The 26,423-nt window shown below is 40.6% G+C and overlaps 1 protein-coding gene across 5 annotated transcripts in view; it reads left to right on the top strand.

Annotated features, from left to right (window-relative positions):
- Window positions 1-26,423, top strand: part of zranb3 (zinc finger, RAN-binding domain containing 3) — a 127,989-nt gene that overhangs the window by 49,584 nt on the left and 51,982 nt on the right. For all 5 annotated transcript variants that reach the window (XM_080878117.1, XM_080878118.1, XM_080878120.1 and 2 more), the window contains exons 10-14: window positions 5,850-5,969; window positions 6,407-6,586; window positions 7,262-7,435; window positions 9,191-9,656; window positions 18,109-18,411. In XM_080878117.1, the coding sequence (XP_080734243.1) occupies window positions 5,850-5,969; window positions 6,407-6,586; window positions 7,262-7,435; window positions 9,191-9,656; window positions 18,109-18,411 (1,243 nt within the window). The remainder of the gene's footprint in view (window positions 1-5,849; window positions 5,970-6,406; window positions 6,587-7,261; window positions 7,436-9,190; window positions 9,657-18,108; window positions 18,412-26,423) is intronic.

Below are 26,423 nucleotides of genomic sequence, written 5' to 3'. Positions count from 1 at the left end.
AAGTCCGCTCATAGCTCAAAACGCACACCGGCACTAAATTTACAATGATATGGAAATCAGACCCACAGCAAGACTCAGGGTCAGCTGGCTCTCTAAAATGATTTCTCTGCCTCCTCAGATGTGTTCCCAATCAGAGTTCAAATTGTCTCACCGACATCCCAAAATATGTACGAAAGCAGTCATGATCAGTCGTGACCTGGATCAAACCATGAAATTCACCTTGCTTCTGACTTCACCTGAAAAACTGGGTGAACCCAGAACCCAGAAAATCCAGTATCGTGAGCAGCTCTGGGTTTTTTAGGACATGTTTTTTTGCAAAATCGCAGTGCTTGTGGTGTATATACACCTTAGATGACAAATTTACATCCAAAAAATTCTGAATTGAATGTTGTATTTTTGCAATACGCTCGCTGTTTAAAGCCTTTTCGAATATGCTGACCTGAAGTGATGAGGTCAGCATATGTCAAAGGAATCCCTGTTAGCTGTTTGTCTTCAGACTTTCTAAAATGCTTCAAACAGTTTTTTTCCATCTTTGAACTGTATGATGTCAGAAAGGGGCTCTAGGGACAGAAGCCCCACCCACCTGCTGTTTAAACATTCTGTTTGTGACAAGGAGCCAGTAAAAAGAAAGCAGCTACAGATCCACTGTAAGAACAATGAGGATTATTTTGAACTGTTATTCATACAAAGCTGCTCTAGTGGAGTCCAAGAATAAGAGAGGGTCTGGAAATCAGGATCATGGGTCCGAAACAGCAGGTTCTGTGTATAAGTGTCTTTAACAGTAACTGATAGATTACATTTCATGTTCTATTAGCAGGCTTCTTTCTGCATTGCTGTCTGTGCATTATTACAGCCAAACCAGGAAAACGTATATCAGTAAAATCCAGCTTTCAGCCTAACGTCACAACCTTTCTGCAATACTTTTTCTGTCAGCCACTACCACTCAGTCAGGAAGGTTTCTGTTTGCTGAGGCTTTCTGCTCCTAAAAGCTTCAATCTGGTTGCTCTGAGTAGTTTAAAACAAGCTTGAATTTCTGTGATTTTAGCACATGAGCCACTCTGCAAAAGTGAAAGCACCGTTTTTATATTCTTGATATTTCATTTTGGCACAAATGCTTATTCCTGTCATTTCCATTCAAGATTTTGACTTTTTTTTCCGGCTGCAGACACCTCACTTGCTTATTAACCCTTTAAAGTCGGTCAGAGCGGGCATGCTCCGTTTTGCGTAACTATTTTTAAATCCCGGTAACACTGCAACCACGTAAGCTAGCGCAATAATTCTTTTTGCATATGAAACCAGAGGAGTTGTACTTACATCTTATGCCATCAGCTTGTCCTAGGTCACAGTTTCATTCCACATATAGCTTTGCAAAAACTGCATAAAAAGCACTTGCAGCAACAAAAACATAATATTCCAGAAACACGCTTTGCCGATCCGATCAGCTGTTTGTAACACTTCCTACGTCCATCAGCGCGAACTATCGCATGTCCGCCATGTCCTGCCCAAAACCAGAAGTGACGTCATTTTGCAGAAATGTAGTTTTTCACCATCAGGGCCTTATGAGCCTATACTGGTGTTTTTAAAAGTTATGTTTGACTTTATGACTTTCTGTGTCGTTTCTTGGATGCTTAGGACTCATATTGCACTGCTGGAAATAGTTTATTTTGATGCATATGCTGCTTTTTTTGCAAATTTGCGTTGTAAGATTTATTTTCGTTTTTCCTGCAGTGTATAATAATTGGTGTATTTCAAAAATAAAACTATGAAGACGCTTAAAATAAATTTTCTGTGGTGGGAAACTATTTTGTGCAACTTTTTTGTATTTACAGTTTTGAGGGATAAGCCTCTTAAATTTCTCTAACTAGAAATACATGTTAAAAAAACAAAAACGATTTTACATTTTTTTTGTAGTTTATTGCACCTTTTTGCAATTTATGTAATTACTATGCACTTAATGCATTCATATTATTAGAATTTGGGCTATAATGGTTGTATTGATGTATATCAACTTGAAATGATCCCAAAAATGGCACTACAGCATGTAAAAATATAATATAAGCTCTGGCACACTTGGTTCTATGTCTTAAATCTATGTAGTCTTAAAGGGTTAAGTGTAACGTGAAAGTACTAAATGTGTAGATTGTATTCATATTTCACTTCCACTTCCTGGCTTACCAGAGGTAATTGGCCCCATGCTTAAGTTTTATTCCTTCATCCATAGTCCCGCTGTGTTTAGAAGTCAAATCCTTCTCATGGCTGTGATTATACCTTCGACAGGGTACTAAGCTCTGAGCTGTGCCAGTTGGGCTTTTACTTACAGTAGATGTTAGTCGTGAATTATATGAATCTGCATCTTATCAGGTACGTTTAGCCGCATCGTTTGGATGATTAACAAATTAGTTTATACACTGAGACGCTTCGAGCCATCCACATTCTTGAGGGAAACTCTTCTTTTGCTTTCATAGTAAGTAAACTTTACTTCCACAACTTCTTCTCAAGTCATTACAAGCAAACGATATCTCAACCTGTGAAAGAGTTCAAATGTGTGTTTGCGGATGTGTGCTCGCGCGTGCGTGTGTGTGTCACTGAGGTCGGGGAGGTGTCGGCTGAATGTAATGTAGCGGTGCAACGTGTGATAGCACATTCCTCCTTGAGACGCTCACTCCGTGGTGCATTCGCACTCACTAATTAACAGAAATGAGCTAAAAAAGGAACGACAAGCAACGCACTGTGATGAGAAGCTTGGCAGGGACAAGCGACTGTGCTCCAATTACAGTGTTGTCACTGTTTTTTCTGCTCCGCACGCTCTCATTCTTCACCTGGTGTCAAACTGGTTGGAAGTTTTTATCATCAATGGGTTTTTTTTTTCCCCCACCAGCTAATAAACAACTCAGTTTTACGGCCTTGAGATATTGTTTATTCCTGCTAAGTCTCCGTGAGCACATTTATTTGACCTTTATTTTTCCAGGAAAAGTCAAACAGACCTGTGTGTTCTTCCTCAGCGCGGTTCTCCTTCATATTCATGCAGTTACAGCTACATTCACACGCGGGAGCGCCACAGTGCGAACACGCTATCCTACTGTCGGCCACCGCGCAGCTCCGCGGGACAAATGGCCCCAAATCAAAAGAGTGAGGTCACCGCAGCACATCAGCGGCGCGGTGAAGGTCGAGTTCAGGTTTAATAAACATGGCAGCCGCCCGTTCCCTTTGTTTGGTGTTTCATTATGCTATCAAATATTGTGTTATTAGCGGCGTTCTCATTTTATTTAAATCATTGCAGCTCCCCTGCTGATGTCTTTGATGGTGTATCCATTCACATTTCTCTTATTGAAATGTCTGCAGGAACCTAGAATACAGGTTAATGAAGTGCTACACTCCTTTAATGTTCCAGCACCAATCTGCACCACCTTTTTACAGACAGACAATACCATTCCTCTCAGTTTGAAGCTTTATTTCTCTTCAACAACCACACACCACATATCTCGTCCTGTTTTTGGCCCGATTCTTTTGCTAAAGAATAGAGGTACGAGTGCTGGATAATAAGCATAGACTATGTACAAAAGCTGATTGTTGCCAACATGTTGGCATCCATTGGTGTTTGTTCTGCTGATTTAAAGCCTTTAGTTTTGCGTTTTGGCTGTCACCATCCCGTTAGCTTTGAAACAAGTTTCAAATGGGTGCTAATTGTGACTTCCAAAAAGCAGGCTTACATGATTAAGCCCGATCGCTAAATGATTTTTAAAGAAATACTGATGTTATGATACCTCTTTGATATTCATTTCTTTCACACACACAAAACATAAAGAGGTCTTCCTAACTGTTCTTATGTATAGTATTTACTCATTTATGCTCAAACCTGTGCCGAGTCTCCACTGGTGGACGAACTAAGCCTTGTTTTCTAACCCCTGTTTTGGTACCGTTCTCTGAAAAGGCTCATTTTTCAGGTACAGTTGGTCATTTTAACTTGTGACTCTTTTTGGGGTTGACTCTTTTTCTGAGCCTGCTTAAACTGGACTTTTGAAGAATTGCAGTACTTTCAAACTGGCTTTATTTTTCAGCTTAAATTGCTGCTGGAGATTAACACAGATTTACCAGCTCTTGCTCTAGTCAACAGACTGGCTTTAACCTTGGTCAGATATGACCAGTAGGGGCGGGTTTTAATAATCGATTCATCGATTAAAATCGATTCTGGCTTGGATAACGTGATATCGATTCATTAAAATCTTGAATCGATTTTTTTATATAAATGTATTTTGTCCAAAATTCCAGAATCTCAGGTGAAACGTCACAAACTTTTGACAACCACCAAACATTTAAAACGGTAAATGAGAGCAGGAACACGGCTTCTGAACAAAGACGTAAACACAAAGCACTACCCGCAGATCAGAATCAGTGAGATGTCGCCTTTCTCACCCGACGGCACGGACACGGTCGGGGCTGAAAGCCAACAGCTCGCTGATTCTGATGTTTCGGCGGGTCCGCGCTTTGTGTTTACGCCCTTTTTGCGCTGATTCGAAAGCTGTTAGTTTTATCTCTCTCCGAACAATATTGACCGAACCAGCAGCAAAAGAAGATCCAAACTAAGCTTCACATAAACATCGTCATGGACTCCCTCTGACTTTTGCTGTTTTGCTTCCACCACGATAAAATCACACTTCATGCACAGCTCTCGCATTCTCTCTCTCTCTCAGTGTACTTCAAGAACAGTTTCCCGTCTATATCCGAAATCTGTTTTCTGCATTATTCGCTTGCTTGTTACGCACAAGTCTACTGTTACTTACAGCGCTGTTGGCCAATGTTTTTTTTTCCTTATACTCACTTCCGAAAAGAAAACCTAGTTTCTGCCGTTCAACAGGCTTCTGAACAAATTTAAACTTTTTAAAGTTATACAAAATGCAAAACGCTTAGCCGTGTCTCTAATAAAACCGCTGTAACTTCAGAGGTAATGTTCATGTGTTGATTAATGGTTTTATTTCGTTTTTGATGTACTGCAGAATATTTTTATAAAATCCCAGGCCAGGAAAATCACCTTCATGTTTTTCTGTGTTTTATCTTCAGCTACTTTGACACAAAGGCATCTGCTGTGATGCTCACACCTTTGATAAAGTCTTGCGAGTGTCAGCTTCCTTCTTATAGATACAAAAATACGGAAATGTACTGATCTGAATTATAATATTTCTGACTGTCTGAGGCAAAATTTCCCAGATTCAAATCGAATTGAATCAAATCGTGGATCGAATCGATTCAGGACCTTGTGAATCGGAATCGAATCGATTCTAGAAATCAGTGACGATACCCAGCCCTAATGACCAGTATCTTCTGAAGGCTAACATTAATGTTAACAAACTTCAGACAGATGTTGATCTTTATCTGATTTAGTGGCGCTGACCTCTTGTTGTACAGGAACCGCACATTTTAACATGCCAAATATAAACACAGTGTGACTCACACACCTTAAAGTTGAGCTCATTTAGACATCATCATTGTTCATTTGGAGTTACGCTTATGTCCATTTAATAAATGTATTAACTCTTCTGTTAGTTGCTCTAGTCTCTCTTGAAGGAAATATATTCTCCCTTTTCCCTTTGTTTACTTGCTGGATGGAAACTTTATGCAGCACTTTGTCCTGTACAGATAACTTTTTTCTTTCTTTCTTTTTTTTTTAGCTTTGTGACAATAACTGTGTGCATCAGCTGGAGATTGGAGCTGTGTCTCCTGGTTAGAAAGATTATTGCCTTAAAACTGTCGAGTGTTATTATATTATTTTACATTGCTCAACTGCCACTTTTAGTGATCTAAATTGTCCTTTGAAAATCAAACGCTGCGTTGTCTCGACTCCATCCTGACAGGCTGGTTATATCCGAATCGATGGCAGCGTACCGTCATCAGAGCGAATCCAGTTGGTCCACAGATTCCAGAGTGACCCAGAAACCCGAGTGGCCATCCTCAGCATCCAGGCAGCTGGACAGGTACTTGCATACTTATCCAGCAGGCTATGCAGGCTATGCTTGATCATAATAAAGGAAATAAGACACCCTGCAGTCAATTGGAAAATCAGCTAAATAGACTCAATTTTGCATATTAGAGGTAATTATGGTTTGTACTGGTTGCTGTGAATCCTAATATCATAGAGAAATGAATGGTGGAAACGTGTTCTAGTCTTAATAATAAACTCATTGACCTCAATTATTCTGAGTGACCAACAGAAATGTTATGCATTCCAATCAAAAGAAGTGGGTGCTTGAAGCACTTACGTATCAATTAGCTGATAATATTCTGCTATTAAAAAGAATTTCAACAAATTAAATTTCATTCAATCGGACTGGATTGTTCCATTTTTGAGGTGGTTGTACTGGGTACTCTGAAACAGATATGTAGCGTGTGTGTTTGTGTGTGTCCTCTCCAGGGTTTGACCTTCACCGCTGCCAGCCACGTGGTGTTTGCCGAGCTCTACTGGAACCCCGGTCACGTCAAGCAGGCTGAAGATCGTGCCCACCGCATTGGGCAGACGTCCTCCGTCAACGTGCATTATCTCATTGCCAAGGGCACCTTCGACACCGTCATGTGGTCCATGCTCAACAGGAAGGTACTGTGGGTGACATCATGGCAGCAAAGTTGGAGAAATTTATGCAAAGCTGCTTATGATTTCACTGGTCATATTAAATTTGAATGATAAATCACCCTTACTGCTCTTGTACTGATTAGGCTCTTCAGTGTTTTTAATGGAGGCAATACTAACATTTGCATATTGCTACGCAATAAGTTTTAAGAGTAATCCAGAAGTTTCTCTTCCTGGACAGGATGTTTCTGTCTCCAAATTACGATTACACATCATGGCTTCCAAACTGATCATCACAAACGAAGTTGTGAATAAATTTAAATGATTTCTGATCTGAAAAATATTTACTTACCACATTTTCGGTGACCAATTGTTACAGTTTTGCCTTTGTGCACAACCGTAATAGATTTAAGACCTCACGCAAGTAGGTTTGTCAACATAGGACAACAGTGGTGAGTGATCGCAGGATCTTTTCCATGGTTAAAGGGAAAACTCCTTTACGACATCCAACCAAGAGAAAACCCTTTTTCCTTAAACTGTTCACTTGAGTTTCTTATTGTTTTATTTAAAATGTATTCTTGTGGTGTAAAGAAGCAAAACTGTAAAAAACCAAAAAAACCAACAAAAAAATGTGTCACTGTTCATAAATTTGTGGACCTAAGTGTGAAGTGAAGGTACAACATAAGGTTCCTTGTGTTTCAGGAAAAGGTGACTGGCAGCACTCTAAATGGAAGAAAGGAATATCTGAAGGCCGACGAGGGCGACAAGGACAAATGGGAGTTCCTCAACTTTGCCAACGCGTGGACGCCAAGTGAGATGGCGCTGCCGCTGGAGGGAAGCACAGGAAATGCCAAAACCGACGTCTTCTTTACTCATGTGAGTCAGCAGGAAATCTTCAACAGACATCTATTTCTTTCTCTCTTTAAATTAGCTCTGACATGCCGAGCCATCGAGTATAAAGCCACAGGAGCTTTCATAATAAATGAGTCTAATTTCATATAAAGTCATCACACTTACTGTTTGGTTTGTTCCTCATTTCTCTATGCCACCACTGGCTCTGTAGCTCCATAGCAAAGCATAATGTGATGTATGAGAAAAGAAAGTTGCTTTTTCTCGTTGCCATCATAAATAAATCTGCACGAGGACCTTGGGAGCTCGAGAGCTGTGGTCCGGGTGGCGATAACTAAATCGCTGCATAAGGAGTTCTTGTTGCGGCATTGTCATTTGAAACTGAGTGTAGAAAGCTGTTAAACTTTGTGTGTAGTCAGAAGAATTGGACGAATGCGTCCTGGGCGCAGATTTTCATGTTTACTGTGATTATTGTACGAATGTAAAAGAAAACAAAAGCATGCACACAGACGTGGAAACGTTTCACACTACTGATCAGCCACAACATTGAAACCACACTTTGAATATTGTGTAGGCTTTCACTGCCACACGAACTCTGAGCTGTTAAAGTGCAGACTCCTGGAGACCTTTGACCTTTGTCCTCTGGAGCCCAGACATTAAGCAGCAGATCCTTAAAGTCCTGCATGTTGCGAGATGGGGACATCCTCACAGAGACATCCCACCACATTCAGATCTAGGCCAAGTCAGCACCTTGAACTCTTTGTCAAGGTCCTGAAAAGTGTTTGCAGTGCGACAAGGTCCGTAATCCTTCTGAAATAGGCCACGGCCACCGGGGAATCCCGCTGCAACAAATCCAGCTCCAGCTACGCTCACGCCTAGTCAAGTAGTGTGTGGGGTGTAAAGGTTGTATCCCTAAAAAAGTTCAAATTCATTTAATTTTTCAGTCAGAGGCTGAACAAGTTTACCATTTAAGGCCATTTCATACTGGAATATCTTGCAAACATGAACCAGTAAGTCCAGAGAGGAGGTTCTTTTGTTATCTGCCACTCATACTTTCTGTCTCAGTTTCACATCAGAAACCCTTCCTCTTCTTTTTCTTCTTTTATTGTGAAACATTCGGAGGAACAGTCTGTGGAAAAATCACATTATGAGCAGATATTTGCTGCTCTTTGTTGTTCATTTGTAAGGTTGTCCGCTCATTACCAGCAATTATGTCCTTAGCTGTTAGCTCTGCACTCCTCTCTGACTGTTGGCGACTAAAATCTGCTCCAGTTGGTGGAAACAGGGTGTTGTGTCACATCTTAGAATGTTTCAATTTCACTTGTCGGTGGTTTTAATGTCGCAGCCAAATTGGTAAAATGTGTAACGCTTGTTTTTTTTAAGAAGAGACACATGGTACTGTTAGGATCATTATTTAATGACTGTGATGACTCGAGACGAAAAATGAAGACACTTTATAGTGTGATGGATTTATGAATTATGAAAAACTGAAAGAGCTGCACAAAATTTGTGATCAACATTAGAACATTTTGTATTTGTAGCATTGTATTTTTACATTACTGATGTGTAAAGAATTAAATGGGGTTTCTGATCATCGTTGCGTGTGTTACCATGGTGTTGCTGTATGCAAATGACTGCCTTTGATGGTGAAAACAAAAGGAGGATTTGATTCAGGGATGCTTTGTCACTTTACAGGTGGATTGAAAATTGGGTGCTACAGAGACAAAAACCGACTTGAGCTTGTATTTTTATTCATTATTTATTTTATATTTTTTGCTTTAGTTTGAGAAAGAAAAGCAGCACGACATCCGTTCCTTCTTCTCCCCGCAAGCTGGCAAGATGAAGAGGAAGAGAACAGAAGATGAAGAAAGTCCCTCCATCTCCTCAGAGACGGCTGCCACGCCAGCTGGCATCCGGGTATACTTAGAAAACAGCAAGGAGGGGAACGAGGAGTCATGCTCCCAAACCTCCAAAACGCCCGATCGGGATTTCTCGCCCCAGCTGAAAAGGCTGCGAACACCGCAGCCCAACCGGAGCCCCACGTCTCGATTTGGGGGGAAGCGGAGGTCGTCTGCAGGGGGGATCAGCGCAGGCAGACCTGCCAACGCGGTCTCCCTAATGTCTCAGCCGTCTGAGCCTGATCCTGCATCCGTGTGGAATTGCGGGGCCTGCACCTACTCCAACAGCAGCCTGTTGCCGTACTGCGAGATGTGTGAGTGCCCGCGCTCTACCTCTGCTGTCAGCTCAGGTAAGAGTAAGGAACAAATAATATCCAATTATCCGATCCCCCCCCCTCCTCTCACCCATCCCACCCCCAACCTGCTGTTTGCGTCTGCCTGTGTGGCCCTCTTCTTCTTCTTCTCCATCTTTCTCTTTATTTTGCTGTTGTTTATTTTTGTTTTTAATTAAATTCACAAACCTGATTGCAAATCAAACTGAATTTTATTAAGGAAACGCACGCGCTTCCATCATCTCTTGTCTAAAATGAAGCACCTGAAGCTGAAATCCATTCATTGCTTTATTTTCCTTCCTGTCAATATCAATCGTGGCAGTCTGTTGACATAATACTTTTGAACAGCATTACAGATTTCACCAGATGGAGATGCGAGATAGCAAAAGATGGAGGCAGACTTCCCAGAGTCTGAAATAGCACTGCTCAGAGAATATTGTCTGTCTCCCTCTCCTCTCTCTCTCTGCAGATGACAAGGACACAGTATAATTCTCACCTGTCAAGCTGAGAGAGAGAGCGAACAGGCGCCTACTATTGCTGCAAACGTCTCACACAAAGTTGGGAAAAGTTGAGCTGGCTCGAGCTGATATCTCTGACAGCCTATGATTGTATCTTGCAAAGAAGAGGGGAGGGAAGTCGTTATGACCTGGCAGACTGCAGGTCCATGCTCTTTAGATGTCTGAGATGCATCAAATCAGTTTGAGAGATGATTTAAAAAAAAATAAAATCCCCAAACTTGAATGTAGTTCACAGCTGTAATGTTTAGGTAACATGAGTTTAATACTTTTAGTACTCCACTGGCTGAATAAAGCCTTATATGAGCATGAGCTAAAGATAAGTCATTAGTCAAAAAAAACCTAGTTTACGGCAGGTTAAGGTAGCATTTACCGATTGCTTTATAAAGACAGACTGCACTGCCTGATCACACACTTTATTTGATGCACTTAGAGGAGGCGTATTACTCTTCTCCTTATTTGATGCCACATATATCCTGTTAAATAATGAGGTCAGACTCTGTGCAAAGTAATCCCAGTTATACACTTTTTTTCTACTCTTGGATCTATATGATGCCCAAGAGGGTGGACATCCCTAATATGGTCGTTGCAGGCACACAGCCAAGAGCAGCGAGTCAAAAGGAGCAGGTTTAAGGCGAACCAACACAGAGTATCAACAAAGACCAGCACAATGAAAAAAGATTATTTTGATCTATCAAAAGCTACTGTAGTCCAAGAATAAAACTGAGAAGTTAAAAATGAGCACAGCAGGTCAATTTTAATCAATTCATGTTTTTAACTATGGTACTTCAGAAAATTATTAAAATGTTTAAAACAGAGCAAAATGCACACTGATGAATGACACAGTTTAATCTCAGTGTCAGAGTAGTTATGTATCCAGACGAGTCATAAAAAAAGTAATTCCACATGAGCATAACCTCTGGCCTTCCAGACTGCCAGCTCGATGAGGTAGCAGAGTACAATACTGTCAAATAAAGCCTTTCAGGCTTGATGTTGAAATCTAAATTATTAGTTGGAGAACAGTAATTATAAAGAGCACATCTACCATGAAAAGCCTTTTTGCTCCAGTGAGGGTGTTTGCTTTTATTCACCTTCACTCTGAAAACATTTGAGAATTTGGGGAAGAAGAAAAGGGGGGGAAAAAAACACTTGTTGGCGCTTTTACCAAAAGACAGGTGATGATTGATGTTAGCCTCGTGTTCGTGAGCTAAATATGGAGCTGGAGTCGGTTGGCTTTGAGAACAGCTAAGCTAGATGTTTCACTAAGTTTAAAAGTACCGTTAACCTTGTAATGCCTAAACCATAAAATAACTGCAAAAAAATTAACATCTTTGAAACTGCAGTGTTTATTGAGATACTCTCGGTGTTACAGAGTTAACAGGATTTGTTAAATACGATGTGTCGCATTTATTCAATCTATGCCTTTTCCAGGTTTTACATTTTGGAACCATGGCGGACAAAGAAAGTCCCAGGAGGACACCATAGATTGTTTATGATAAGACACAGCCTCTGAAAAAGGCCAGAGCTCACCATACTTTCTAATGGCCAGCAGGGGGCGACTCCTCTGGTTACAAAATGAAATCTGATTGTATGGAAGGCTATGGCAAAATGATGCTACTTCTCACCTGCTTTATGACCTCAGTCAAATCATTCCACAGGTTTTGTTTTATTTTTTGCTTTATTTTGTGAATTATGGACCCACTGCAGGTAAAATAGATAATAAAGGTGAGTATGAGTTGGGGCGTGGCTACACAGTCCCCTGTTTTCAAACATATTCCTGCTACACCCTGTCCTTGCTCCAAGAGAATGAAAGCCAAAATACCAAAGTCGAAGTTTTCAAACAAATGGCAACATTGTTGTCCATCTTTTACCTACAGTCTATTATGGGTGATAACATTTGGCTGACTGATAAACTTTAGAAACACGCTTCCCGTAGATTACATTCTACATAAATCTAAGGTTACCTAACTAGTTTAGCATCCTTTAGGACTCTGTAAAATGTTGACATCGATATAGTCCTAACACTATAGCCCTGCGTGTGTTTAAAGAAAAAGGTTGACACTGCATTAATGACTCTGAAGTCTCTGTATTATAATATAAGCGCTATAGTGAGTGCAAGCACACAGTAAATATTGGCTGAAGGTCTGTTTGCGGCTCGGTCCATTGGAAGTGAAGCCGGTGCACTTAAAACAGACACAGAACAAACAAGCAGTACCTCAGCTTTTGAGCAGCATAAAAACACCCACCCACACATTTTTCTTTTTTAACAAAATTCAGCCCCCATTTCATGCTCAGCTGCAGCAGATGCTTGATAACTATTCAGCAATCACACTCTCTTCTTTGTCACAAGCGCCACCCTGCATTCACAGCAGCAGGCCGTGTCAGCTTGCTAGACAGGGAATTTAACAACCTGCTAAATTTGTAAATGACAGACTGCGCGGAAAAATAACAACTGTATTTATGAAGATATCTCTCAACTTGGCACTGCAATCCACAGCTCGTGGAAATGTAAGAAAATAATCAGGCCGAAGCCTGTAGTGTGACATGAGAAATGCTATCTCTTCAAGAGCAACAATTTTTCACAATGACTATAAAGAAAGCCAGGACGCTATGAATCACAGAATACTGACACATGATACAAGGACGTCAGGGCTTTGTATTTAAAGTAAAGGCAAAGATGTATCCGAGGCATTTGGCTTCCGCTCTGTATTTTCACAGAATGGCAAAAATACAACAAGCCAGCAGCTGTAGAGGAAGAGCAGCGAGCAAACAGAAGGGATATTGGTCTGTTTTACCGTGAGGCGTTTGGACCAGAATAAAATGTACCGGAAAGTAACAGAAGGAGATGCATGAAGTAAGAAGGAATAAGATTTCAAGGGTTTTTTCTTTTGTTCAGTGGAAAGTATTGATGCTAGATGTGGGAAGCAGGAGAAACGGGAGCTTAAAACCTGGCTACCACCCTTTGCAGAGCCCTGTGTTTCTTTAGCTGTCGTGGTTACATCTGTCAATTCTTATATTCTAGCACATCACGCTGCAGTGGCAGATTTACTGCCGAAAATGGGAAAGTTTGTCACTTTTAAGTTTCACAGCCAAAATAATCAGTGTCACTATAGATTTTAAAGGGTACATTTAATGGTAGATTTTCAGCTCTAGATTCTCATTCCCGGGCTCATCTAGACTCGTTTTGCATAATTGACAGTTTAAAAGAATCCCTTTTTATATCAACTTTATATCAACTCAGTGAAACTTCTTTGTTCTTCTGTTTTAAAAGTCGTTTCAGCTGCTCTCTCTTTAAGCCCTCCCTTCCTAGAAGCCTACTTTATGAATGACGTTGTGTCCTTGGGCAAGACACTTCACCTGTTGCCTACTGGTGGTGGTCAGAGGGCCCGGTGGCGCCAGTGTCCGGCAGCCTCGCCTCTGTCAGTGCGCCCCAGGGTGGCTGTGGCTACAATGTAGCTTGCCATCACCAGTGTGCGAATGTGTGTGTGAATGGGTGGATGACTGGATATGTAAAGCGCTTTGGGGTCCTTAGGGACTAGTAAAGCGCTATATAAATACAGGCCATTTACCATATTTACCATTTACTTCTTAGATGTGCTGTGCCTGTAACTTAAAACAAATCAATTCAATTCAGTCTTATTTATATACCACCAAATCACAACCACAGGCCTGTTATATTGTGAGGAAAAGACCCCTTAAGTAATACAGAGAACCCCCAACAATCAAACAACACACTCTGAGCAAGCACTTGGCAACAGTGGGAAGGAAAAACTGTCTTTTAACAAGAAGAAACCTCTGGCAGAACCAGGCTCAGTGGCCCCTGTGGAGGTCTCCCTGTAAGGAGTGGATATCCAGACTTCCAGTTCCCTCCAACTTCTTACAAATCCAGCTAAATTTTAAAAAGACAAGGTAATTAAAAGCTAAAATTTTGTCTAATGTTAACCCATTGTTTCATCAAATTTTGGAGTCCATCTTTTCCTGTCCGCATGGAGTCTTGTGCGAAACTCAGGTGCTCAAATTTGATTGGTTAGTAGTACTTTGACTACAATAGAATACAAAGAAATAGCAGAAAGCTTCTACTTTCAGTATTCTACATATTCATACATGGAGCCCATTTTTAGTTGCTCTAGTTTAAAGCCTGCGTTTTTTGCTAAAAGAGTACTTTTTCATTTAGCCCCTTTTGAGCTCTAGCTAGCAAGTGTTCGGTAATTAACACCCCCAGCTCAATTGTTGACAGGCTAAATATGTGAGAAAATTATATATTTGCCTGTTTAGCTTGCAGCTAAAACAAAACCTAGTCTTACAAATTGACAAGACCCTGGTGAGGAAGACGGATACATCACTCTTTCCAACACATATAATAGTCCTATATACACCAAGCATTTAAGCCTGTGGTGCCAGGTAGCTTATGATAAAAGCTTAGTCAGTTTTGCTTTGTCTTCCTCTCCTCCAGCCAATCACCGCTGATGGCAGCGCCCATTCTTCCTGTTAAAAGGGAGTTTTTCCTTCCCACTGTTGCCAAGTGCTTGCTAATAGGGGGTTGTGTGATTGCTGGGTTTTTCTCTGTAGTATTGTAGGGTCTTTACCTTAAAATATTAATTGCTTTAAGGTGACTGTTGTTGTAATTTGGTGCTGTATGAATAAAATTACATTTATTTGAATTTATTTGATTTAAAAGCAGTTAGATTAGCCCCTAACGTTTGTGTTTTTTATGTTTATGTATGTTTTGGTGATGTTGAAGTTGGCATTTGGCTTTTTTAATCCATTAAATGTTCTGTTCTGTCTGACAGAGACGGGAATTTACCTAATTCCAGGTGCTAAACAATAACATGTCATATTAATTGCATACAAATTGAATCGCTGTAGTGCTGTATCGTCAGTAATCCAGTCCTGGTTTTAATCAAACTGTCAGGGATTATTACCTCCTTCTTGTGACAGGGTTTATGTCTCTGGTGGGTTCGTCTGTATCGTCTCCTATAGCTGTTTTGGCACCAGGAAACAACCAGGCAGCTTCTGTTGAACTATTTTCAAGGTGAATTAGTAGACTTCCTGTGCTTGCAGCTTTTTTTTTTTTTTAGACCTAGAGCGTGGGCATGGTTCAGTCCTTCAGCTCTTTCACTGGTAGACCAGCAATTTGTCTCTCAGCACCTACTGTGAGAGATGTACACAGGGAGAGGGCAATTTGGTTATCTCCTGGCTCTCTGTACCTCTCAGCTAGCACTCAAACCATGTGCTGATTTTTTATTTATTTATTTATTTTTATATCAAATTACAGAATTTAACAACAAAGTCCAGCTAAGTCTTTAACTGCCTGATATTGTACAGCATGTGAACCAGCTACTTTCTTTTTGTTTGATGGGTCTTCTGTGACTGGCTGCAGTTTTTTCCGAGCCCTGCCAACTGAAGGAATTCAAAGCATTTCCTGTTTTTATTTAACTACATCTGTTAGCTCACATGCCAGAACACATGCTTTTGGAATCCTTTTGCATGGCATTTTAGATTTGAGACTCGATGTTGGAACCTTATCAAACCACTACAGACATAATGGGCTCCTGATGGGCGGGGAGAATAAGGGGGATTGACTGGTAAAGTGGAGGCACAGCCCTGCAGGATTTTCCCGTTAACATCTTCTTCGGCAGGGACAGCTTAACAGAAATTGAGCCGTCTCTCTGCGGTCTTACTCGGCTTGTTAGTGAAGAGGGGCAGCGCTGGGGCCAGGAGCCCAGAGACTCAGATGGCATTTGAGGAAACCGACTAGAGGATGGCCTTTTGAAGAAACAAGCCAGAGAGACGCAAGATCACTAATTAGCCCTCTGCATCCTCAAGACTCACAACTTAGTGTCTTCTTACATTTCGCACCTCAAGTTTGACAAATATTGTGAAGAGATGTGATTAAAGTTTAACTAAGAAAAGTAAGAAATTGCATGACACTTTTTTTTTAAGAAGTTCTGTTCTGACCGTGACATTTACATTTGACTAAAAATAATAACGGTCTTTTCTTTAAGCAGCTAATCCATCTGTTAATTCTACTTTCCTAATAAACAGCAGCACAGAAAGTACCATTTAAAATAACGTGAAGTCTGCGAATGACGATGACATAATCCCTGCATTCATTAACATTTTTGTGGCTCAGATTTCTGCTTGACCTTCACAGAATTACAACATTCTGCATGAATGGAAATCGCTTGAATGGTTTAAGAGCGGAGCTGCAAAACAAGTTTGATAGGCGGACTTCAAGCTGACTCTTTAAAGCGAGATCTGCCGTTGGCATTCAGCCATTATCAGCTGTTTGAACACTGCTCACTGCACCCCGGCTGGTGCGCGCCACAGATGCAGTAATCGCTGACAATTATTTTGTTTAGGTTTGATTGCACATGATGCAGGCAAGCAATTAACAAAACAATGTGACACGAACGTAATTTGCTCTCTCAGCAAAACGATATTGGCTGTTTGGATCCAGTAGCTGGTGAAAGGAGGCTGGCAGGTGTTCATCTGTAAGTTCCTGCATCACAGCTGATGGGCTGCAGAGCAACAAAGACTTCAAGTATCCCAGATAGTGCTTACTTCCTGTAAATGGTCATTGTATATCAAGCAACTACTCAGAATAGGAAGATACAAATAAGACATACACTTGAATATATTTGCTTATGTGCACTTAAAATTCATCCCCTTGATTAAATATCTACTACTTAAAGGGGGCTTATTGTGGTTTTTTTTTTCTCTCCCTACTCTTGGATTTATAGACATCGACTTTATTTAATTCACTTGTTACAGCTACGCAAGAGAGGAAAGAAAATGTATATGTATGTACAAGTGCAGTGATAATGATACACATGTATTATTATTAATTAGTAGTATTATGTCACTAATAGCAGACATGCCTTTTGTGGTCATTTCGAGTACACAGGTCCAGCTGTGAGCACACAAGCCCCGCCCAGCTGCTGTTCTTCCTCCCTACAGAGGATGAACTAAGACGCTGCACCATTCCCATTCTAAGATAAAAAAGGATTACTTTGGATTTCACTTTAATCTCATGAGGGCAAAAGAATAAAAGTCAGGGAGGTCCAAATATTCAGTTTTTTCTTCTGTGTATTTTCATGTCTGTATCATCAGATTTGCAGATGGCTGTCTCTCTCTGAGCCTGAATCTTCCTGTTGAAAGGGAGTTCTTCCTTCCCACTGTCTCCGAATACTTCCTGATAGGAGACTGTCTGATTGTTGGGGTTTTCTCTGGTGTTATTGTCTTTACCATACAATAGAAACCACCTTGAGGCAACTGTTGTTGTGATTTGCTGCCAAATAAATAATTGCTTTTAATTGTATTCCTTTTCTGCTATATTATTACTGTCTGTTTATTATTAGGGGGAAACCAAGGAAAAGAAAGTGAATAAATTACACCTGTCTGCTTAACATCATGACACTTACTGTTCATATTTTTCAGCTTTTGTCAGCTGTTATCAGTCAGACCATTGGGTTTCTGTGCAAAAAAAAAGTATTGAGGAAGAAGCTTAAATGGCTTGTTTCAGACAGTGGATATAATGAGGTGCTGCACTGAGGCCCGGTAAACAATAAATAAGGATCACTTTGAAATGTGAATCATGCAAAGATAAGAAAGTCCAAGAATAAAAATAAGGAGCTTGAAATGAGCATAATAGGTCCACAATAAAGGCTTGAAAATATACACATTCTTCTGCGCCCCTGCTTATGTCGACTCATTTACACCATCACACCCGCTAAACTTGTCAGTGAAGAACTTATGATGGCAAATAACATCACTAATGAGCCATATTGAGTTTTACTTTCATGTCAGCAGTCATTTTGTCACACTGTCACACTCTTCAGATGATGGATATCTTGCTCGGGAATGAAACTCTTCAAAGTCTGATTACACTGTGCAGCTCAGCCAATAGAGTAATCTTCATCTCTCTCTCTTTCTGTCTCTCCCTGCTGGCTCAGAGCCACCCAGGCCTCAGCTACCCCCTGCAACCCAGAGGGACCAGGCTTGTGTCGTTCTCTCCAGCTCCGACAGTGAGCCAGAGCTCAGCTGGGGAAAAGCCCGGCCTCAGAAATCACGCAAAGGCAAACAGAGCAAAGAGGGGGAGATGGAGGAGAAGGAGGCTGAGCCTCCCAAAGACAAACAGAGAGTGGGAGAAGCAGAGGAAGAGGACAAGCGGTGGCTCAAAGGCAAACAATCAGTGGGAGAGAGAGGCGACGTCGACGCTAGCGGTGGTGGCTGCCTCCCCCCTGACCGCACACAGGGTAATCCCACATGCAATCTTCTTCTTTTCATATCTAGGGAAATTGGCTAGTGCCTTCTTGTCACCTGCCCATATAATGCTGTTTAATATCATCACCTCCAATAAGGCACCATAGCTCATTCCATATGGGGCTAGGCATTATTATTCTTACTTCTTATTACTATTTCTGCACTTTGCGCCATGAAGCTACAGGAGATATTACAGTAAGTAAAACTTGGCTGATCTCCACTGGCTTTGAGGACCAGCGTACAGCACCAACTGACGAGCTCCTGATTGGCTGTTTTGTTTTTTTGTGTTGTTGTTTTTTTTCTTTTAATAAAGTTGACCGAGGTCTAATTTCATGAAAGGCACAAGCTCCCTAGATGCTCCAGCTCGTCCCTGAAACACAACCTGCCGTTCCCCCGTCCGCTCTGGTTATATGTGCACATGTCTGTGAATCTCAGAGGGATGTGAGGAAACAAATTCCCAATTACACAGTGTGTAATATTGCAAATTAAGACCTCTGTGTTCAAATACTCGTGTCTCAAAGGGATACGCAAAGCAATAAATTGCACTAATTACAAAGAACTAATTACACTGTGTGCAATATGAAGAGCTTTAAAAAAATGCCAGACTAGCAGAGTCTAAGAAAAGCCCGTGACCTGGGTGTTGCCTCTGAAAACATGTAGATGTTCATATTAAAGGGGTGACACTGAGCTCGGGGCTTTTTTCAAAAACATTATTCTAGAACACTCAACACGGGAAGGAGTAAAGCGTTCAGGTTTTAACAGGCAAGCCATCAATCCCCATTAGCCTTTAACATCCAGAGATCAGCATGCAACAACCTGGCTGATTCCTGTTCTTGAGACACACGCACACACTTACAATTTGACATCTATTAGTGACCAGATTGTCGAGTGGTTAATTTCCCATCTTTGCAGATACGTGTGCCACCCCATCAGTCTAGGACTGAATTCCACTGCAGCTTTTCTTTTCCCTGCAGTGCCTTCTGTACTTTATACTAAAGGTGAGCAAAAAGCCTTTTTTAAAAATAAAAACACCTCTATTTAGACTGACTCAAGGGGAGCGATAAAAGCTTCACAGTCGATCAGAAATGGCAGCACTAAAGAGACACCGCTGGATACCAACTTGGCCCCCTACGTCCCCTTAGTCATGCACTTTTTCCCCTGGAGACAGCTCATGTCTACCTGCAGTACTGTGCAGGAGTTGTAGAGCTTTAAGCAATAGCCTAAACATACAGGCAGAGTGATACAGGGCTGTCTTAAGTGATGAGAACACCTTGTCTTATAACAGACACGGAAACAAGAGAAACACAAGCCTATAAGCTGCCCAACGCTCAGTGGAAAGCCACGTGAGCTTTTTAGATTCCAACACAGTGTTTTACAGTATTAAATTTGCCACTTGATTGTAATTTTTGAAATAATAGTTGTTTGGATTCCACAGATAAATGAATAAAAGGGGTTTCTCACTTTTAATTTTCTTATCTGAACCTTTCTTATTCAACTCCAGCTTTAATATTTTATCCAGGGAGTCCTCTCGAGTAGGTTTGCATGATTCATAGTTCAAAAAATGTTGCTTATAAATTGGATGGACACCTGGCTCATGCAATTTATAAGCCATTTTAGTTCCTCCCTCTTTAAGCCACCCCCTTTCTGAAAGCACACTTTCTTCTGATTGGCTAATAGCTAAATCCCTGCCACAGTGCTTGTGGGTTTCACTTCTGCATTAACATTTGATCGATCTGTAGACTTTCAGCTTTAATTTAAGGGGTTTGACGAAGTTATTGCATTAACTGTTTAGGAATTGCAGCCACTTTTATATATTGTCTCCCATTTTTAGAGGTTCAGCCAACATGCTGAAAAAAATAAGGTCTGTTTTAAGACTGATAAAAAGTGATTTGCTGCCAGAAGTCTAGAAGTCATGGACATCACCGTGTTTGTTTGTGTTTCTTCCCTTGGGATGCGCAAAGGCTGCCACCTTCAGTCGCTGCTTATTTGTGGGTCTGTATCAGACCTGTGAATCGTACGGCCCCTGGGCCACATCTGGCACTTTGGTTGTCCTGCGTGATGTCAATGGGAAATTAGGATTCGAGCATAAATAAGTATACGTTATGCAGTTTCCCATTTCAGCCACCAAAACTCGTCATCAGAGAATAGATCACTGTTTTGTTTTTTTGTGAAGTCACAGTACAATTTTGTTTTCTTTTGTTTTCAATGTAGAGTTGTTGTTTTGTTTTGTTTAAACTGGACTAATACGTATTTATTTACTGATGTCAAAGGTAGTGCTGCGTGCTTAGTTTGTGGAGAGCTGACTGCTGAGTAACTTTATGCTTGAAATCCCGGGACAAACTGTCAGGTTTTATGATCTACTTTTCAATTTTCAGATTTATTTTTATTGGTATTTAAATGATACCTAGTTATATCTATCATTGAACCCAGATGACATAGTTTTTAAAACTACAGCTGTACTTGGTGCCTTAAAAATCAGAGAAACTGCGTCGAACCAGACACTTGCCTCTGAATGGCATACCTTGGCCTCCACCAACACTGTAAGAAATCTTGGAGTCATTTTTAACCAAGATGTCCAAATATGAAGAGCTACTTTCTTTTATCTGCACAAAGCCATTGGAAACTACTCTTATTATTATCAGGTTGTTCTAAAGATTCCCTAAAAACCTCCATTTAATCCAAAATAGAGGGTACTAACAGCGCCAAGAAAGAGATGATATTTGTCCCATATTGGCCTCTCTTCATTGGCTCCCTGTTAGAGCCACAATCAAATTTATAATCCTTCTCCTCACATAAAGGGGCAGGCCCAAACTTATCTTAAAGATCTGATAGTACTGCTATATATGTTGTCCTAATAAAGCACTTTGCTGTCAGACTGCAGGGTTACTTGTAGTTGTTAGAGTTTCTAAAAGTAGAATGGGAGGCAGAGCCTTCAGCCATCAGGCCCCTCTCCTGTGGGGCTCTGTGGGGTGTTTGATTGTTTGGTATTTTTCCAGAATACTTCTGGAAATAATACCTTCAAGTGACTGAACTGAATTGAAGTGACTGAAATTGGTATTTTTGGATTGTATCGAAAGTCAGGAGGTGTTGTGTAAGTCAGTCCTAAAAATTTACCATGTTGTTAACTTCATCAGGTTGAAAGGACTGAATCACAGATAGTTTGTTTCACTTTTGGAGGCGCTTCAGACTGAACATGGTAACGCGGACTAGCACACAGCTGTCACATGGCTCCTCTTGGGCAAAGCGTTAAAAGAGTATGGGACCTGAGAGCAGTTTTGTAAGGACATTCCCGAGCTCTTAAATCACTCATGACAAAAAAATCTGGATTTCTGCCACTGAGTAAGAAAAAAAAAAGGAAAAACTGCAGATAAAGTAATTAAACTACAAGAAAACTGGCAATAGTAGTTTGAAATTTAGCAAAAAGAGATTTTGTTCACTCTGTTTTTGGGAATGTGTTTTAAAAGATAAACTGCTTTTTTTTACCTACTTCACATTTTCATTGCCTAATTACAACATCTACTCTTAACAGTAGCAGTTTATAAAGAGATAAAAATAATATTGAACAGAACTAAGTTCAGCTTATTAATTGCCCACCCACGGTATGTATGTATAGATATATAAGTATGAGCAGTTCATAAATTCATTTATTGAAAAAGGTACAAACATTAGTCTTTATAATGTAATAGCTTACACAGCAGGACTCTATCTCCTTTCAGACTGCATTAGGCCAGGCTGAGAGTTGAGGGTCATCTATAAACCTGTTAGCTTGCCAGGCAGTTACCGCAGTTACCGTAGTTACCGCAGTCTGCCATTTTAACCATGTTTTTTCATGGTTTTAAGAAAAAAAAGACGAAAAAAAGCCCAATCTTGATCATAGAAGTGTTAAAATGGGACTGATCAGTACTGTACTAGTTAGTCCCGAAAAGGTTGATTCTGTTCACGTGGATGTAGAGTTTTCAGTGGGAGAAACGTTTCGTCAAGTGACTTCTTCAGTCTCAGCTGACTGCAGGTTTCCCCAATCTTATAAACCGTACATTTGCACAATGACTGAAACCAGCCCACTGAAGGAACAATGGGCTGTGAGGTCAGTTTCTTCATTGGTCAGTGTTGATCAGTTGTCATTATGCAAATGTACTGATTATAATTGACGAAATGTTTCTCCCACTGAAAACTCTACATCCAGACGAACAAAATCAGCTTCTTCAGGATTTCCTTACCTGGATGATTGAGCATGCATCAAGTCTTACTAGTTGGTGTTAGCCAATTAAAACCAAATGACTTACAAACACCCTCTTTAGTTGATTTTAAGGCTCCACACCCTCTGACCTTAAAGCTGGCATCACCGACAACCCCAACACTATAGTAAATCTGTGCCACTTTAGTAGTTTTTAGTTGTGCTCCTAAGTCACTTTAATCATAGAATAAAGAAAAGAGTCATTCTGACTCACACGTGTTTGGGCTTTCTTCAGAAGTAAAGTTCGGTTCCTGCAGGGTTAGGGTTACCACCTATGATGAAATAGACCTCTGAATCCACCATCTCACTTGTAACCTGTGATTTTGTTCTAGCCACGTACTACATAGACAAATTTTCAGGGTCTTGAAGATAAAGTCTCACATTTTGAAACTTTTCTATTAAAACAATACATTTGGGTGTTTTAAACAGGCAACAATTCTACAAGAGGGATCGGATGGTAACCAAGCCCTACACCTAACTCTGACCCTAGAGTTTAGACCCAGTGACCTGGCGCATGTTACTACGTTAATGTCTTCACTTGATTTGTTATAGGTAGTTCCAGTAGTCCTATGGCAGATAGTACCGCTCTCACACGGCTCTTGTTTCAACACGAGGGAGGCAGCCTGCGCTGAGACAGACGATATTGACAGCTTAAATCTACAAATCAGACTGCCTTCAAAAACTGCACGAGTGTACTGGCTAGTATGCATGACGTAATTTGTTTTAGAAAAGAAAAACTATTCAAGGCATTTATCTGTCCTGTTGTTGTTTAGTCAGATTCTTAGTTACATGCTGTTGCCAGTCTGTCTCCAGCAGCGTGGGTATTACAAAGCACTGTGTTTGTCCAATAAAAGTGACCTATGGGGTCAGGAGCGGCGCCTAATGATTTTCCTCAACCTGCCTGTGGTTTTAGAAGGCAAACCGCAGAGCTGTCGGCCGCTCCTACCTCTTGATTGCTCTGAGATTACTTTCCTCACAGCACAGACAGGCAATCACTCCTCCACCTCCCCGTCTCCCACTCTCTCCTTACTGTCTGTCGCTCAGTCGATCTGCATGGCCCAAACATTTAAACATGGATACCTGTCTCTTTTGGATATTAGTGCAAATGTAGCAGCGGCACCAAACGTCTTCATGCTTGAGAAGCACAGTTAAGATTTCTTTTTTTTCCTTTTTTTTTTTTAATCTTTTGTTTCAATTCTGCAGAAGATAAGATGACTCAGTCCAATTAGGCGTTGTTTTCTTTCTCTCTCAGTAAAATAACAGATAAATCCCTTGGGGTGTTTTGAAGGCACTGTTCATACTGTGTAAGTGACAGTCTAATAAGACGGCTTTGTAAGATGAATTGCCCCCATCGTATAAATGGCCCACTTAATGCAGCTGGCGCGTTCTACCACTGCAAACAGGGGAAGGGGGGGAAAAAAACTGCTTACAACAAATATGGGCTGCACACTGCAGAGCTGCAAGGTTTCATTACAGATGCAGCAGGACAAAAGGATGGATGGGATTTAGCGAAAAGCTAGTGTCCTAAAAATGTTTTGGTTCCAGGTTTGTAGCTCTGTGAAATGCCTTCGTCTGGTTATCTTGGTATTTTCAGAGTGGCCCATTCCAGCTGAGGCTGGTCTGAGAGCAGAACATACTGTGGCAGACCTGGGAAAATTGCACCTATGAGGACGGCAAACATAAAAGTGAAAGATATGGACTTTGTACAGGATAGGTCAAGGAGAGAAAATGTCTTACTTGGATGATCTCACATCGATACAAAGGGATTTGGCATCAAATTACATCGCTGATATTATTCAAAGCAGCGATGGACCGTAAAACAGTCAGTAAATAGAAACAGTTTCTGTGGAAAATAAAAACTGCTTAAAGAAATACTGCAAAGTAGAAGCGATTGAAATACTTTGAATACAAAGAGCATGTTAAAAGAACGGTTTATGACGTGATTAAGGATATAGAGATAGAATAGAAACTTAAGCATCTGTCTAATATAAACCCAGTAGTGTAGCCATAGTGTAGCAAATGCTACACTAGCAGATTGGTGGCTGCTGTGCTGCCATTAGCATTAGTATCAGAGAGGGAATTAAAGCCCCGCAGAACCTTTGCTGGAATAAATATGATGTTCAAACAGCATATTGCTGCCAAATGGACCAATCAGTTGTTGTGTTCTGCATCATAAAGACGTATAATTATATTTCTGAGTAGGTGAACATCTGTGATCAGATGCAAATATTTTAGCCTGATCAGCTGTTCATTGGTTTTGACCGATCAGCTATTCCAGAGTGTCTCTGCTTAAATACCTTACCTGTGCAGTCCCATATGAAGGTGTGCTAGGTAGAGTGAAAAATATGATATATTGTTTGACCTCACAGGCATAATGTACTCTGTGACCAATAATCACTCTGCTATGAGTGAGTTTGCATATTATCAGCATTGTACACTCACACTAATGATGTCATGGTTTTTGTTAAGGTTCACAATTGAGGAGGGAGAGTACAAACCACTCTTGGTCCAGAAGGTCTTGGTCAAACAATGATTTTTAATGAACACACGTGTGGGAAGACACTCTGTACGCAGACAGCCAGTAGTCCTCGACTTAATCAAAGCATGAACAGATATTTTATAGCATCAGGGTTTGATTTACTGACGCCCCTTCATGCGTCACAGATACATTTTATACATAGATTTATACAAGATGATCTTCTGACTTTTACCCCAGAAGATCATCTTCTATTTTCCTGGCTGGTACTTTCCGTTCTTGTCTTAAAGTGAATTGTTCCTCTTTCTTGCCGAGACATGACTAATCTCTCCTCTAAATAAATCTAACTCATGTGTGTGTGTATGTGTTGACCTCACATGCTCTTTGTGTCACCTCTTCACCTACTGTCTGTGTCTCGTCCTCAAATGCTCTTTCTCAATTCACCTGTTGCACTTCTGACCTTTCACCAGGACAGAGGCTCACTGAGACTATGTGTATGTCTTCTACTAAATAAATGTTTTAACCAAGAACCTCTACTAAAACCTTAATATAAAATGATCTGATATATAAGTGTTTTGTAAGCATGTATTGCAATTCCTTCTATGGCTCCAAGTCACTTGCACAATAGATTGTCCGAACATCGCGCCGAACAAAGCTTCCGACCCCCAATTAATTGACCGAGCTCCAACTCTTTAATAAGCACAGATATGCATTGTGTATAAAATAGTCATAACTGCTTAAGGCCTTCTTAAAGCTATCTGTTACATTGTTAAAGCCTCGTCTTAGCCTGCGGCTCAAAATAACTTCCACTTCTGCAAAACTCTCCAAGCCTATTTCCTGTCCTGTTACTTTTAGCCTTTCTGAAAGACACACTGTTTAACCCCTGAATGCAATATAAACTCCAGATTATATTATTAATGCAATGGTAATGATGACAATTATTTAGCAATAGCAGTAAAATAATTTCCCTGCTCCACATTTTCTATTGATCAGCAGCTGGTAGTGAAAATGTGCTAAGAAGAGTAGGAGTTTTCCACCATAGCCAGAAAGAAAGAAACAAGCTAGCAAAGGGAACTAAACACTGATCTGAATCATATTACGCCACCAGCAGCACTCAGTCGGTAGAAAATCTGTTTGTTTGTTTGTTTGTTTTAAACAACTGCATTAAAATGCTAGAAAAGTCTGTTTCATCTACGATTGATTCACTTTTTTATTAAATATACACGTCTTTTGAGAGATTTTGAGAGATAAATACATTTAATTCTCAAAAACGGGGATTGACAGTGGCTTGGCAA

The sequence above is a fragment of the Rhamphochromis sp. 'chilingali' genome (genome assembly GCF_963969265.1).
Source record: "Rhamphochromis sp. 'chilingali' genome assembly, chromosome: 3".
Taxonomy (NCBI): Eukaryota; Metazoa; Chordata; class Actinopteri; order Cichliformes; family Cichlidae; genus Rhamphochromis; species Rhamphochromis sp. 'chilingali'.
This window is presented reverse-complemented; position numbering and strand designations above follow the sequence as displayed.